Below are 14,816 nucleotides of genomic sequence, written 5' to 3' on the forward strand. Positions count from 1 at the left end.
CTACAGCCAGCATTGTTCTCAATGGTGAAAAACTGAAAGCATTTCCACTAAGATCAGGAACAAGACAAGGTTGCCCACTCTCACCACTCTTATTCAACATAGTTTTGGAAGTTCTAGCCACAGCAATCAGAGAAGAAAAAGAAATAAAAGGAATCCAAATAGGAAAAGAAGAAGTAAAGCTGTCACTGTTTGCAGATGACATGATACTATACATAGAGAATCCTAAGGAGGCTACCAGGAAACTACTAGAGCTAATCAATGAATTTGGTAAAGTAGCAGGATACAAAATTAATGCACAGAAATCTCTGGCATTCTTATACACTAATGATGAAAAATCTGAGAGTGAAATTAAGAAAACACTCCCATTTACCATTGCAACAAAAAGAATAAAATATCTAGGAATAAACCTACTTAAGGAGACAAAAGACCTGTATGCAGAAAATTATAAGACACTGATGAAAGAAATTAAAGATGATACACATCGATGGAGAGATATACCATGTTCTTGGATTGGAAGAATCAACATTGTGAAAATGACTCTACTACCCAAAGCAATCTACAGATTCAATGCAATCCCTATCAAACTACCACTGGCATTTTTTACAGAACTAGGAAAAAAAATTTCACAATTTGTATGGAAACACAAAAGACCCCGAATAGCCAAAGCAGTCTTGAGAACGAAAAATGGAGCTGGAGGAATCAGGCTCCCTGACTTCAGATTATACTACAAGGCTACAGTAATCAAGACAGTATGGTACTGGCACAAAAACAGAAATACAGATCAATGGAACAGGATAGAAATCCCAGAGATAAACCCACACACATATGGTCACCTTATCTTTGATAAAGGAGGGAAGGATATACAGTGGAGAAAAGATAGCCTCTTCAATAAGTGGTTCTGGGAAAACTGGACAGCTACATGTAAAAGTAGGAAATTAGAACACTCCCTAACCCCACACACAAGAATAAACTCAAAATGGGTTAAAGACCTAAATGTAAGGCCAGACACTATCACACTCTTAGAGGAAAACATAGGCAGAACACTCTATGACATAAATCACAGCAAGATCCTTTTTCACCCATCTCCTGGAGAAATGGAAATAAAAACAAAAATAAACAAATGGGACCTAATGAAACTTAAAAGCTTTTGCACAGCAAAGGATACCATAAACAAGACCAAAAGACAACCCTCAGAATGGGAGAAAATATTTGCAAACGAAGCAACTGACAAAGGATTAATATCCAAAATTTATAAGCAACTCTTGCAGCTCAATAACAAAAAAACAAACAACCCAATCCAAAAATGGGCAGAAGAACTAAATAGACATTTCTCCAAAGAAGATATACAGATCGCCAACAAACACATGAAAGAATGCTCATCATCATTAATCATTAGAGAAATGCAAATCAAAACGACAATGAGATATCATCTCACACCGGTCAGATTGGCCATCATCAAAAACTCTAGAAATAATAAATGCTGGAGAGGGTGTGGAGAAAAGGGAACCCTCTTGCACTGCTGGTGGGAATGTAAATTGATACAGCCACTATGGAGAACAGTATGGAGGTTCCTTAGAAAACTACAAATAGAACTACCATACGACCCCGCAATCCCACTACTGGGCATATACCCTGAGAAAACCATAAAAAAAAAAGAATCATGGACCACAATGTTCATTGCAGCTCTATTTACAATAGCCAGGACATGGAAGCAACCTAGGTGTCCATCAACAGATGAATGGATAAAGAAGATGTGGCACATATATACAATGGAATATTACTCAGCCATAAAAAGAAACGAAATTAGTTATTTGTAGTGAGGTGGATGGACCTAGAGTCTGTCATACAGAGTGAAGTTAGTCAGAAAGAGAAAAACAAATACCGTATGCTAACACACATATATGGAATCTAAAAAAAAAACAAGGTCATGAAGAATCTAGGGGCAGAACGGGAATAAAGATGCAGACCCACTAAAGAATGGACTTGAGGACACGGGGAGGGGGAAGAGTAAGCTAGGACAGATTGAGAGAGTGGTGTGGACATATATACACTACCAAATGTAAAACCCATAGCTAGTGGGAAGCAGCCGCATAACACAGGGAGATCAGCTTGGTGCTTTGTGACCACCTAGAGGGGTGGGATAGGAAGGGTGGGAGGGAGGGAGATGCAAGAGGGAAGAGATATGGGGATATATGTATATGTATAGCTGATTCACTTTGTTATAAAGCAGAAACTAACACACCATTGTAAAGCAATTATACTCCAATAAAGATGTTAAAAAAAGTAAATAAATAAAAATAAAATCAGTGTTACATTACAAAACAGTTTAGGTTTACTACAATATAAAAATTTCTATTTGTATACTCATGTTCATAGCATTATTCACAATACCCAAATGGTGGAAACAACTCAAGTGACCATCAACAGATAAATGGATAAACCAAATGTGGTATGTATATACATGGAATATTACTAGACCTTTAAAAAAAAAAGGAAATTCTGACATATCCTACAATAGCTATGAACCTTGAGGACATCATACTAGGTGAAACAAGCCAGTCAGAAAAAGATAATACTATATAATTCCACTTATATGAAGTTCCTGGAATAGTCAAATTCATAGACACAGAAATGAGTTTACAGATCAAATGAGTTTATGTACCAAAGCTGGATAATTTACAGTTTCGGAGAGGGCATTAAACCAGGAACAAAATTTTTAAATGTTAATTCACTCTAAGGTATCATCTAACTTTAAAGAGTATGGAGTGGTATGAGATGTTATGTGTAATTATGACTCTCTTCATGTTATAACATCCAAAAATAGTGTGTCACTGATAAGAATAAAAGGAACTATATCTTATCTTATAATAATGTACATGTCTTTATATGTATACGTTTGGGTGTTAAATGTCAGAAAATTCAACAAAGCTTCTATTATCACTTGGTTTTACTTTCACTGATGAATACCAAGGGGCACAAAGGCCACAATTTTTTGTTTCAAGCTTCAAGTCAATAAAGCTGAAGGCACAGACCTTCTACTTAATGACTTCAAAATATACCTGATATTTCAGGATTTGATTTTAAAAAGCTTGAGCTTTATGAAAACTTATCAAAGATAACACCTTTGCTGCCAAATCAAAGACTATGCCATTTCAATTCTGTACTGAAACCTACATTTGAATATAACAAAATTTTACTATTTGTTTCAGACGGACAATTAATATTTATTATGATAGAGAGCATGAACAGGTGTTGACTTGTATATGAATAAACTTTTAAATTAAGGAACAAGATAGAGAAACATACAGCTGGGTAAAGACTGCTTTAAAATTCTATGTAAAGGAAATACATTTCCAATGCAATCACATAAAAACAGTGTATAAAACTGCATGTTTATATTTATGTGAATTAGTATAATTTCAAAATGGCTGTGACCTTCAAAATTCCTATTTAGGCCTTGTAAACAAGTAAATTTCATCTATTATTTCCTCTTGTAGGAAGCTGCATTCAAGTGATGTATATTAAATTTAAATCAATCAATTCTGCTTTTCAGTGGCTATGATAAAAGATCTAGTGTACTGAAGTTGAAATTGTAAGTTAAACAATCCTCGTGACTTAGGATTTATTCTGAACTCTGTTCTCACTTCCATGGGCTTTCAGGACTAAAAAAATACAGAGACAAAAATGGTTTTAACATTAAATTCAGTAATTAGTGAAAAATGTACAATGCAAAAAACTTTAGGTAAATCAAGAAAGACTAACAAAAAGCAAGATAAAACTCAAGAATTATAGTTTAACAATTTTAAAGGCAGACTCACTTATACCATAAGGTGAGTAAATTGTTAAATATTCCTAATCACTTTTTATATTTCTAATAAGAAGTAATTTAGAACAAAACTTCAATAGGAAATTTAATTACTTAAAATATGATATCATTTAGTCCTAAAACATTTGGAATCTTATGTACAAACATAATTTAATCTTTGTATTTTTATTTCTTACCAGCTTTTGGTTTCACAAGCCCCACAGCAAGAATAGTCTCACTAAGTCCATCAAAATAGGCAAGGTCTCCTCTGTCAACAGTTGAAGAAAAACATGTTATACATGGAAAGGAAAAAGTTTTATGATGTTCTTCAAGACTATAGAATATAATGAACCAGCAAACAAAACTGTTTTAGTTCCAAGACTCAGGCACACAGGTCTACGTAAGGCTAAGCATAAACCAGGAAAAAGGGGAATGCTGGTCCCCATTCCAAACATTTCCCCACCAGGTTGCAAGTCTCAAGTAACAACAATCTATTGCTGCGGCAGGGGCAAGAGGACCCTCTCAGAAGAACAGGCTCACATGGAGAGCCTACTGCTGGGGGAGAAACAGGAACACTGAGAAAAAATCCAGCAACCCAATCTGTACGCTAAGTGCAAAATAATTCTAAAGGAATTTGAAACCTGTGGTCCACTGAAGGTAACCACTGCAACAACAAAACCAAACTTGGCTTAACTCCTGACTTGGAAAAAGTCAACTCCCTCACAATAAAGGCCTACCTGCTAGGCTCTAGCAAAGGAAGAGACGTGCCCATTTCTAAGGATAAAGGGTATTTATTGCAGTATTCACTGTCCTATGCATGGTGTCTGGCTTTGAGTAACATGAGCAAAAAAGCAAGCAAAAAAAAGCCCCACTGTTAAGACAAAGCAATCAATAGAACCAGAGTCAGATGTCTGAACTATCAGACAGGAAATTTAAAATAAATATAATCAATATAGTATAGGCTCTAATAAAAGATAAGCAATATGTATAAACAGGTAAGGAATTTCAGCAGAGCAATGAAAATAATTAGAAATAAGCCAGTGAAAATGTTAGAAATAAAAAGCACAGCACAAAGAATGTCTTATATGGACTTTTCAGTAGACTTGACAAAAGAATCAGTCAACATGAAGTTAAAGGTCAATAGAAATTGTCCAAATTGAAATAAAAAGAGAAAAAGAAGTGGAGCATCCAAACAGAGCATCCAAAATTTGTTGGAAAACATCAAGCAGTCTAACAAAAGTATAACAAACCTCAGAAGATAAAGGAAGAGAACAGGAAAGAACAAATACTTTAATAAGACAATGGTTGAAAATTTTTCAAAAATAACAAAGACTTCAAACCTAGATCCAATAAGCTCAGAGAACAGCAAGCAGGATAAATACCAAGAAAAAAAAATGATCCAGACTTTGAGGAAAACTTCTGGTTGTCCTGCAAAGGGCCACACAAGTGGACAGAAAACACCTACATGGCAACCTACGTGGGGCCAGGTTTCCCCATTTTCCCAATGCTGTGGAATTACACAGGCTCCTTCAACAACTGACACAGCCCCCAGAACTAACAACAATATTGGGAGAGCTGGGGATTAGAGAACAGTGAATTGAACATTACGTTTCTATCATCCAGATGGAATTGGAATTTATAATAGAAAGCTATCAGAATAGCTGAAATTAAGGCTAAGGTTTTTACAGAATTGAATTTAGGAAGTAAAGATTTATATCCAGTACCTGTGCCTTGATTTTTTTCAATAAACACAATGTTCAAATAATTTTTTTTAAATGAGTTTAGTTTGAACACACAATAAGGTTGAACCACACTTTCCATGTGGGCAGGGACTATGTTTATTCAGTACTGTTCAAGCACAGAAAGTGTCTGATACATGATAAGCTCAATGTGGTTGTTAAATGAATACGTTAAAAGTCAGTGGAAATATAAAAATTTCATTAAAGTGAAAACCCTTTTCAACGAAATTATTCTCACATTTATCTATTTTGTAATTTTCTTGCATTAGGTTTTCTTGAAGAGATGAATGCCTAAATGAACAGGTTCTACTCTTTAGTATAAAAATGAATATGTTATGTGTAATATAACAAACTGGGGCAACATTCATGATACATGAAGAACAATCACAACCTTATATCACTACTCTTATGACTATATATCATTTCAACAATAAAAATAGCTAGGAAAATTTCTAATTAAAAAAAATACACCAAACAAAAATGGTTTAAGCTACAGGTTCTTATATAGTGTCAATTTTGATTCAATGACACTGTGTATATTTCTAACAAGTATGTTAATTACTCAGGAGCAAGAGTAACATCTTAATATGGATCTTCCTCTGGTTATCTCACCCCTCACCTAAAGATAATATGATGGAGAACTGGAAGGTAAAATTTTTCTCCAAATAGCCAAGAGTAAGATCATCAGATCAATAAACTTTATTGAAGCAAGAATGCCTTGGGCCTTCACTCAGACTCTTTTATACACATTTAATTTACACAAGGTCAAACCCACAGAATAACAAAACTGTTAAGATACTTCAAAAAACTAACATCCTCCCACTCCATGATATGCAGGGAAAACAGAGGTCTTTAAAAATCTCAAACTGTCTCTCAAAGAATTACTGATAGACTATCATTATTATAGGAGTTTGGGAAATAAGACTGCTGCTACTCAGAGTGGTACCCAGATCCCCAGCATCACCTGGGAGCTTGTTACAAATGCAGACTCCTGAGCCTTAATGACTAAAACATAATCCACATTTTAACCCCATCCCCAGGTTGGTACGTATACTGAGAAGCACTGACCCGGATGTTAGAAGAATGAAAGATAAACCAGGCAGCTTTTAATGAGTAGAATACTAGTTGCAATAAAGATAATTTAAATTCTAATCATGCTAAAGCAAACCAGTCATAAATACATACCCATCTTCGTAGTTCCACATGAATATGTCACTGTCGATTGTGAGCCAAGCTCTACTGATAGGAGGGAACACGCCCATCATGCAGTTACACTGCATATCTGAGGTAGTGTGGATGTAAGGTAGAAAGATTTCAATCTCATCTTTCTTAAACTTGTTTCAAAAGATTTTGATTTAAAATGTATGATTAAAAAATCATGACATTCACTCTTCAATCAAAAGAGCAAATGAAATATCTTTATTTCCAATGAGTTTAATGAAAGCCACAGTGCATGACAGAAATACTTATTATAATTTCTAAATAAAGCTATCTGACCATTTAAAATGTACTCTAATTAACAAATGTAATGTTTTTGCCATTACTAACTTAAAAAAATATTGATTCTGAGTAATACCATTGGACTTTAACAGTATAAACTGTTTTACTGGACCAGTTTTTCCAATGGTATAAAAGAGTGATTAAAAAATAACAAAAAAAACCAAAAAACAGGGACTTCCCTGGTGGTGCAGTGATTAAGAATCCGCCTGCCAATGCAGGGGACACGGGTTCGATCCCTGGTCCGGGAAGATCCCACATGCCGCGGAGCAACGAAGCCCGCGTGCAACAACTACTGAAGCCTGCAAGTCTAGAGCCCGTGCTCTGCACCAAGAGAAGCCCCTGCTCGCCACAAGCAGAGAAAGCCTGCACCCAGCAACAAAGACCCAACGCAGACAAAAATAAAAATAAATAAATTTATAAAAAAACAAAAAACAAGGAAAAACAGTCGGCATGCTAAAGTCACAGCCAGGTGACAATCTACAAAGCGTCGTATAAACTGAAAAATAGACAAAGAATTATTTACGTAATTATAAGATGAAACAATTGTGAAAACAAAATTATTTCCGAATCAAAGAAACATCTCTTGTAGAGAGTATAGTATTACCAGAGAATTAAAGAATATTAAGAAACTAAGCAAGGGTAGAGTAAATGATAAGGTGTATTATTTATTTAATAACACTATTTTACAAAGTCTCAGAGAAACAATGAAAATATAGATTAGATTTTACTAGTTTTTCTATTTATTTTACAAGCATTTCCCCTAATTTTTCATTTCTTTTTCTAAATCACACTGTATTGAAATATGAAGCCCTCTACCCTGAACAGATTAACATACTTTTAAAAGTCAGATTAAATTTTTATATAGCATCTTGATGTCTTTATTATGAGAGTTACAGACTGATTTTTATAAAAGCTTCCTAGCAAAGAACTATAAATATAGTCCTTTTATAGGGTATGCCACACTGTAAGAAAAACAAATAAAATCTTATTTTTAGAGGATAAGAAAACTCCTCTAACTTCTCAGTCTATGAAGATGGCATTAGTATCAATACTTCAGTTTCTTATACCTTTAGATACAGATTCTTACTGTAATCCTCAGAAATACAATAAATTATAAACTTCAATTCTAAGACACCAGTAAGTGTAAAAACACACCAAAAACTTTTGGGGGGGTATTTCCAGGAGAAAATACCTTGCAGCTCTATTTTAAATATTTTCAGAGCCACTTCCCAGTTTTAAAATGTTAACATACAGGACAAAATAAAAACAAAAATCATGGGTCTTTGAAATGAAAAAGAGTGGTAGTAAAAAATTCCCTGTATAGCACTTAATTGTAAAGTAATGCCTTGCCATATATCATTCAAAACAGCAGAGTTGCTTGTAAACAATGTACTCTCCTCAATGTCCCCAAACAATTAAAATGTGACTCAATTTTCAACATTCAATTTTACATGAAATTTTCTAGGCACGTGGCAAACTACCCACATACTTAAAAATGTATTTTAAATAAAACCTTATATGAACTGATACACAATGTGCTAATTAAACACAAAACTAGAATTATAATAATGAGAATACCAATTTTTAAATTTTTTAAAGAGTTAAATACAAAGTAATAGGATACGTCCAAACTGTTCAACAAGTTCAGGTGGGAGAGGAACTCTTCGAATGGAACTGATCTCTGGCAGGTTGGGTACTGACAGCAAACCAGGTCCTTGTAGAGGATAATCCATATCTGACATGCCAGAAACAGTGGGATTATCTACAAAAAATAAAATTTTAAAAAAAGTATTTATTAAAATAATAATGTATTGGGCATCAAATGGGCATACAGAAGTATTGCAAGCTACAAAAAAATTGTGCATCTGGTTCTAAAGGTATAGAGAGAATAAAGTAGTTCTGATCTGACACAAAGGATGCCTGAGAAATTCCAATGTTAAGATGGGGTGCAATTACTGGTTTCAACACTGAACAGAAGGTTATCTTTCACAAAGACTTTCTCCATAAGAAAAGAAATGTTTAGTTCAAAAATTTATAGTGTTTTCTTATTATTTTACTAATCTGAAATGGGAAAAAAATTATAAAACCGCTTTGTTATTCTCAGATAAAAACAACTGTGGACAAACAAAATACTGACCGGGGAAAAAACAGCATTTCCTTTCCCACTTAAAAATTTAAAGATTAAAACAATCCATGCCTTTTCACATTATTTATCCAACCCCCACCCTCAGACCAATGCACAAATAAAGGCATACCTCAGAGACGTTGTGGGTTTGGTTCCAGACCAGTGCAATAAAATGAACATGCCCAGAAGCGAGTCACATAAATTTTTTGGTTTTCCGGTGCACGTAAAAGTTATGTTTACACTATACTGACGTCTAAGTGTGCAATAGCATTATGTCTAAAAAATAATATACACACCTTAATTTAAAAAATATTACTAAAAATGCTGTCACCTGACAAGGCAGGGGTGCCACAAATCTACTGTTAAAAAAAACAGTATCTGCAAAGTGCAATAAAACAAAGCACAATAAAATGAGGTATGCCTGTAATGCCACTAAAGCGATATTTTATTGGGGAGGGAGTGGGAGAGAATCAGACTACTCCATAAACTGCTCTCAACTGGCAACCTTCTCTTCCTCTAAAGCCCAGACACTAAGGGCAAGAGCAGGTTGGTCTATTCAGCCTGTCCTTCCTAGTCCTGAACAAGGTGTTTTAGTTCTGACTATTTACTATTACTATTTACTCAGGCACTTTTCAGCCTCTCTAAAGTACAAAGATGTTGGGGGAAACTGACATATAAAACAAATTTTTAAATGTATTATGAAAATTTTTAAAATTTATACAACTAGAGAACGCAATCAATCCCTATGTATTGAATATCCAGCTTCAAAAATTACCAGTAACATGCCCAGTCATATGTCAGTCACTATCCACTTTTTCCCTAATGTATTTTTTGAAGCAAATCCCAGACGTTCCATTTAATCTTAAAACATAATTTTAATAGGACATTACACATGTTAAACTGCAGTAGGAAGACAAAGCATGGAATTAATAACTCTGGTGAGGATATAAACCTCACCAGAGTTATTTTTTGTTGAGAAAGCCTTCACAGAGAAAGTGGTATTTAATGGAGTCTGGAAGAATAGCTTGTCAGGCAAAGAAGAACATTCTAGAAATGATGAATAGTACATGTAAAATGAAATCCTGAAGAGGGGGTTCTTATGGAAAACCTGTTAAATTCGGTATAACTGGAACAAGGAGGTCAAGAATAGGATGGAAGAGGGAAAGGAAATTTGGTTGAAGAGGTAGATGTGTGTAAAGGTGGATAGGTTGGACTGGGGTCAGATACGATGAGAAGACCAGAATGTATGGATTGTTTTTACACCTTGCTTTCAGAAATAAGGAGTACAAAGGGAAGAGTGCTATTCAGGATGAGAGTTGCTAATAGGCCACTCAGTTCTTTTAAGACAAGTCCACTGGTAAGTAGCTGTCAAGAGTAAATACTCTTTGCTTTGTTTCTGTCTTTTCTCTGATTACAAGTCAACTAATGACTTTTTATAAATCGTCAGAGCTGTCTTTTAGGTTTACATTGCAGATTAACCTGGTTAGATTATCTTGGTTCTTGCTTACCAAAAATCTTGTTTTTGTCTTATTTACTCTTCTCCAATTTCCACCTCACAAAGAGAGTCACTTTTTTTTCTAGCAACTTGTGTGATTCTATATGCCTTGAGAAGCCTGGCCTTAATTTAAAACCGATAAACAGAATATTTTACGGACATCTCTCTTTGTTGGCACAAAAACCTGCTTTACCCTCCTTGTTCACCCATCATCAGTGCTGATTTCCCTGTCCCCTTCCTTCATTCCGCTGGTAGTTCTTTTTAACACCTTTAAGGACTTCATATTACACTAACTCCATACATAATAAAGCATATCTCTGAGGGAACATAGTAAATTTCCAAATTAACTTCGTATGCTCTTCAATTTTATTCCAACATTAATATGAGGTATTAACAAGGATGAGAATTGGATCCTTCTCATCTGGTCTTAGCGATACACACTTGTAGGCAATGAAAAGCTCATTAAGGTTGGAAACTTTGCCTCTTTCTGCTTCAAATGGGGGCTTGCTCCTCATTCCTATCCTCTCAAGTGCCTGTAATGAAGAAACTGAGAGAAGGAAAAACATTGAAAATGGGCTCTTTCTCGCCCTTCAAAATGCAGCAAACAACGTCCCAGATCTCAGGATATCTTCGCCGATTCACCCAGCGGATAAGGACCTATTTAGGGAGTCAGACGAGAGTCCTTTGGGCTGAGAAACAGTCACCAACTGGGCAACGACCACTCACTTGGGGCAGACACCATGAGCAGATCGGAAAGGTCCGGGTACATGCGGTCTTCTTGCAACTGACGGTCGATGAGCCGCCCCGCATTTTCCAAAGCTTCCTGCAGGGCTGCAGCCGACGTGGAGGCCGGCATTGCCGAGCCCAGCAAAGAAGACGGCATATCGAAAACCGGGGACAACAGCGACCGGAGAAAGTCAAAAATAAAGAAGAAATAAGAGAAAACCCAAGATGCTAGCTCAGCCCCAAAGCTTAGCGCGCGCGCGCGCCAAACAAGCGCCCCGGCGCCAGTGCATGACGCACTTCCGGTTCATAGGGTGGGGAATTTGAAGCCAGCTTTTCGGCGCTGGGAAGAGGAAGCTGTTACAGGGGGCTGGACGTTGGGGGTGGAGCTAGTGAGCGGGAGGTTGGTTGGTTCTGGGCGGAGGGAGAAATCGGTGGTGGGAGTGGAGGAAGGGAGGGGAGGAGGGAGGAAGGGGAAAGGGGAGGGACTGGGGAAGAGGAGGGACTGGGGAAGGGGAGGGATGGGGCGGGATGGGGCGAAGTCAGTAGGGGTGGGGAGGAAGGAGGGAGCTGGGTCCGGGTAAATGGGATCCGGTTAGTGCGGGGGCAGCGCAGGCTGCTCGGGTTCTGGTGGGTTTAGCGCGCGCTTGGATCTGAGTGCCTCGAGCTTCGGGGATCGGAAACCGGCAACTGCAACTATTTTGAGTATGCGTGTCAATTTGGTGCTGCAAATAGGAGTTGGTAGCTGCTTGTTAGAAAAAGTTTACATATAAACCAAAATTTCACTAGAAATATGGGCTTCGGTGTAAATTAAAATTCATCAGGTTTTCTCTTTCTGTGTCGTTACCATTTGACTTTGTGGTATGTTACTGTGAAAAATTATGTTTATGGAATCTTCACAGCGTGCAGGGACCTGATGCCTTGCTTTATTTCCCGTTGCAGAGGGGAAGCACGTGGTTCTAATTCACTGCTTCATCCCCAGCACATAGAAGACGGACTGGTATAGAGTAGGCCACCTAATATATCATCTTCTACAGCAACTGAATTCTGAATTTGTGTCAGGCATTGTACCTGTGCTGGGAATATCAAACTGAAACAACATTCCTCTTCTCAAGGTGCTTTATGCAGGGACACACAGGCAAAAAAAACAGAGTGCATACCCATATTTCGTCTATGGGGTATGTATTAACTGCAGTAAAAGGGTAAGAGAAATGAGTGAGGAGAGGCAGGATGGGCTTCATTTCATGCAGTAGGCAGCTGGAGCGGTTAAAACAAAGCAGTAGTCTTCAAAGAGCAGTCCTTATTTAGAATACTTAGAATTAGTCCTTATTTAGAATCTCACCTAAGTTACATCCGATTACATTCATAGTTTAGCAAATCAATAGCTGAATTGCTCTGAATTGGTCTTTTGCTATTTGAATTACTTTTTACTGCCTCAAATAAAGGGTTGACTAAATTTCTGAATATTAAAAATACTGTGATATTACAGATCTATACATATAATTTAAGACTTCATAGCAAGTATATCAAGAAAAATTAGATTTGTATTACCGGTGGATAAATAGGCAGAGGGGTCACCAGTTGTCAGTTTTCTTTTCTTTGGTAGACTACAGATTGAAAACTGACAGTCTGTCGCAGGGTTGGTTTGTTTTTAATTTGAGACAAAAAAAATACAATAGAGAGTTTTCAGCTCTACAAATTGGATATCTAACAATACTGGTCTAATAGTCCTGCACACAGCAACAGCATTTCCAAGGGTCTAAGTCCAAGACCCTCCATTCATTTACATATTGCAATGGCTGCTTTTCAGCTGCAACTGTTGAGTTGAATAGTTGGTACAGAGACCACATGGAACCCAAAGCCTCAGATATTTACCATCCAGCCCTTTATGTGAAAATTTTGCTTAAGACTTCTCAAGAATAAAGATTCTAAAATTTTGATACCTTTAAAAATTATTAAGGAGTCCAAAGAGGTTTGGTTTTTGTGTGGATTGTTGATAAAAAGTTAATCAGTCGATCTAAAAAAGAAATGGAAAATTTTATTTGTGCCAAGCTGAGGATTATAACCTGAAACAGCACCTCAGAAAGCTCTAAGGACTATTCCGCTCATTAGAAGTCAAAACACAGTTATATAAGTTTTTCGAAACAGAGGGCTGTACATTAAATGACGTATTACTGACAGTTTACACAATCCAGATCTAAACATCATCTTGGCCACTTTCAAGATCAAGAAGAAACTTTATCTTTTAGGGAGTTGTCTTGTTGATGCTAGGAGAATGTTGCTCTTCATGCTTGAGCAGGTATTTCCCCTGATGGAGGAGGTTTGGTTGATACAAAATGCATATACACAATGCACAGTAGTGGGGAGAGAGGAGGTCAAAAGGCAGAGAAATGTTTTTGTGTTTGAATTTTTCTTGTCTTGCGATAAAATTTGAATTTTATTTCACAGGGTTATTTTTGTTAATAATTGCTAATATCTCATAAAAATGAGAAATTTTAAAAATAACTTATTTAAAAGAATAAGCCTAATCCTCGTTAATATAAATAACACATATTTTATGAAAAATCGCCATAGTTTCTAAAACTAAACCATTAGTGAGAAGAATGCTGTTATTTTACATTTTTGCAGATCTCTTAAATGTTTGGCTAAATAAGAGATAACCAGATTTCATATCTCTTGTTGTTACTTGTTTAGCTGAAGTACACGAAGAAAAGGGGGCCTCACAGAGTTATGTAGCTGGAAAAGGGAGTATTTTAATAACCTTTTTAGACACTTGTGAATATTCTCTGACATTATACCAAAACTTAACAAATGGTAGTCTTTTAATGGCTAGTTGTGACAAGGAATTTGAAACCATCTTTAGAATTCTGAGGATTAAGTGTCACCTTGGCAGTAAACGCGTCTTTTTAAATTTTCTTTGGCTTTGTTGGGTCTTCCTTGCTGTGCGCGGGGTTTCTCTGGTTGCTGCGAGTGGGGGCTAATCTTCGTTGCAGTGCGCAGTCTTCTCTTTGCAGTGGCTTCTCTTGTGGAGCACGGGCTCTAGGCACGTGGGCTTCAGTAGGTGTGGCGCGGGGGTTCAGTAGTTGTGGCTCGTGGGCTCTACAGAGCAGCTCTGTAGCTGTGGCACACGGGCTTAGTTGCTCTGCGGCATGTGGGATCTTCCTAGACCAGGGCTCGAACCGATGTTCCCTGAGTTGGCAGGCGGATTCTTAACCGCTGCGCCACCAGGGAATCTCCGATAAGTGCGTCTTACAAAGTAAAAAGTGTTACAGAAACTCCAGCTAATATTCCCCTTCGCGTGGGTTCAATTTGAAGCTAGCTTCTGTGGCGCTTATACTCCGCCAGCCCGCTAGGGCGGCGCTGCTTAGGAGGCCTTTGTCCCTCCGTGGAAGGCGCCGCTCTTGGCCTTGGCGGCGAGGCTGACGCTCG

General features: G+C 37.0%; 1 protein-coding gene across 2 annotated transcripts in view; it reads right to left on the bottom strand.

The window, feature by feature from the left end:
- The window catches only part of NUP155 (nucleoporin 155), a 66,822-nt gene extending 55,164 nt beyond the window's left edge, over positions 1-11,658 (bottom strand). For both annotated transcript variants that reach the window (XR_002891290.3, XM_024120276.3), the window contains exons 1-4: positions 11,391-11,658; positions 8,669-8,806; positions 6,730-6,826; positions 4,003-4,073 (exon numbers count right to left, since the gene is read on the bottom strand). Coding sequence is in view for 1 of the 2 variants with exons in the window: in XM_024120276.3 (XP_023976044.1) it covers positions 4,003-4,073; positions 6,730-6,826; positions 8,669-8,806; positions 11,391-11,547 (463 nt within the window). In the remaining variant the exon portion in view is untranslated. The remainder of the gene's footprint in view (positions 1-4,002; positions 4,074-6,729; positions 6,827-8,668; positions 8,807-11,390) is intronic.
- Positions 11,659-14,816: the final 3,158 nt, after the last annotated feature.

The sequence above is a fragment of the Physeter macrocephalus genome, chromosome 8, assembly GCF_002837175.3.
Source record: "Physeter macrocephalus isolate SW-GA chromosome 8, ASM283717v5, whole genome shotgun sequence".
In the NCBI taxonomy this organism is placed as follows: domain Eukaryota; kingdom Metazoa; phylum Chordata; class Mammalia; order Artiodactyla; family Physeteridae; genus Physeter; species Physeter macrocephalus.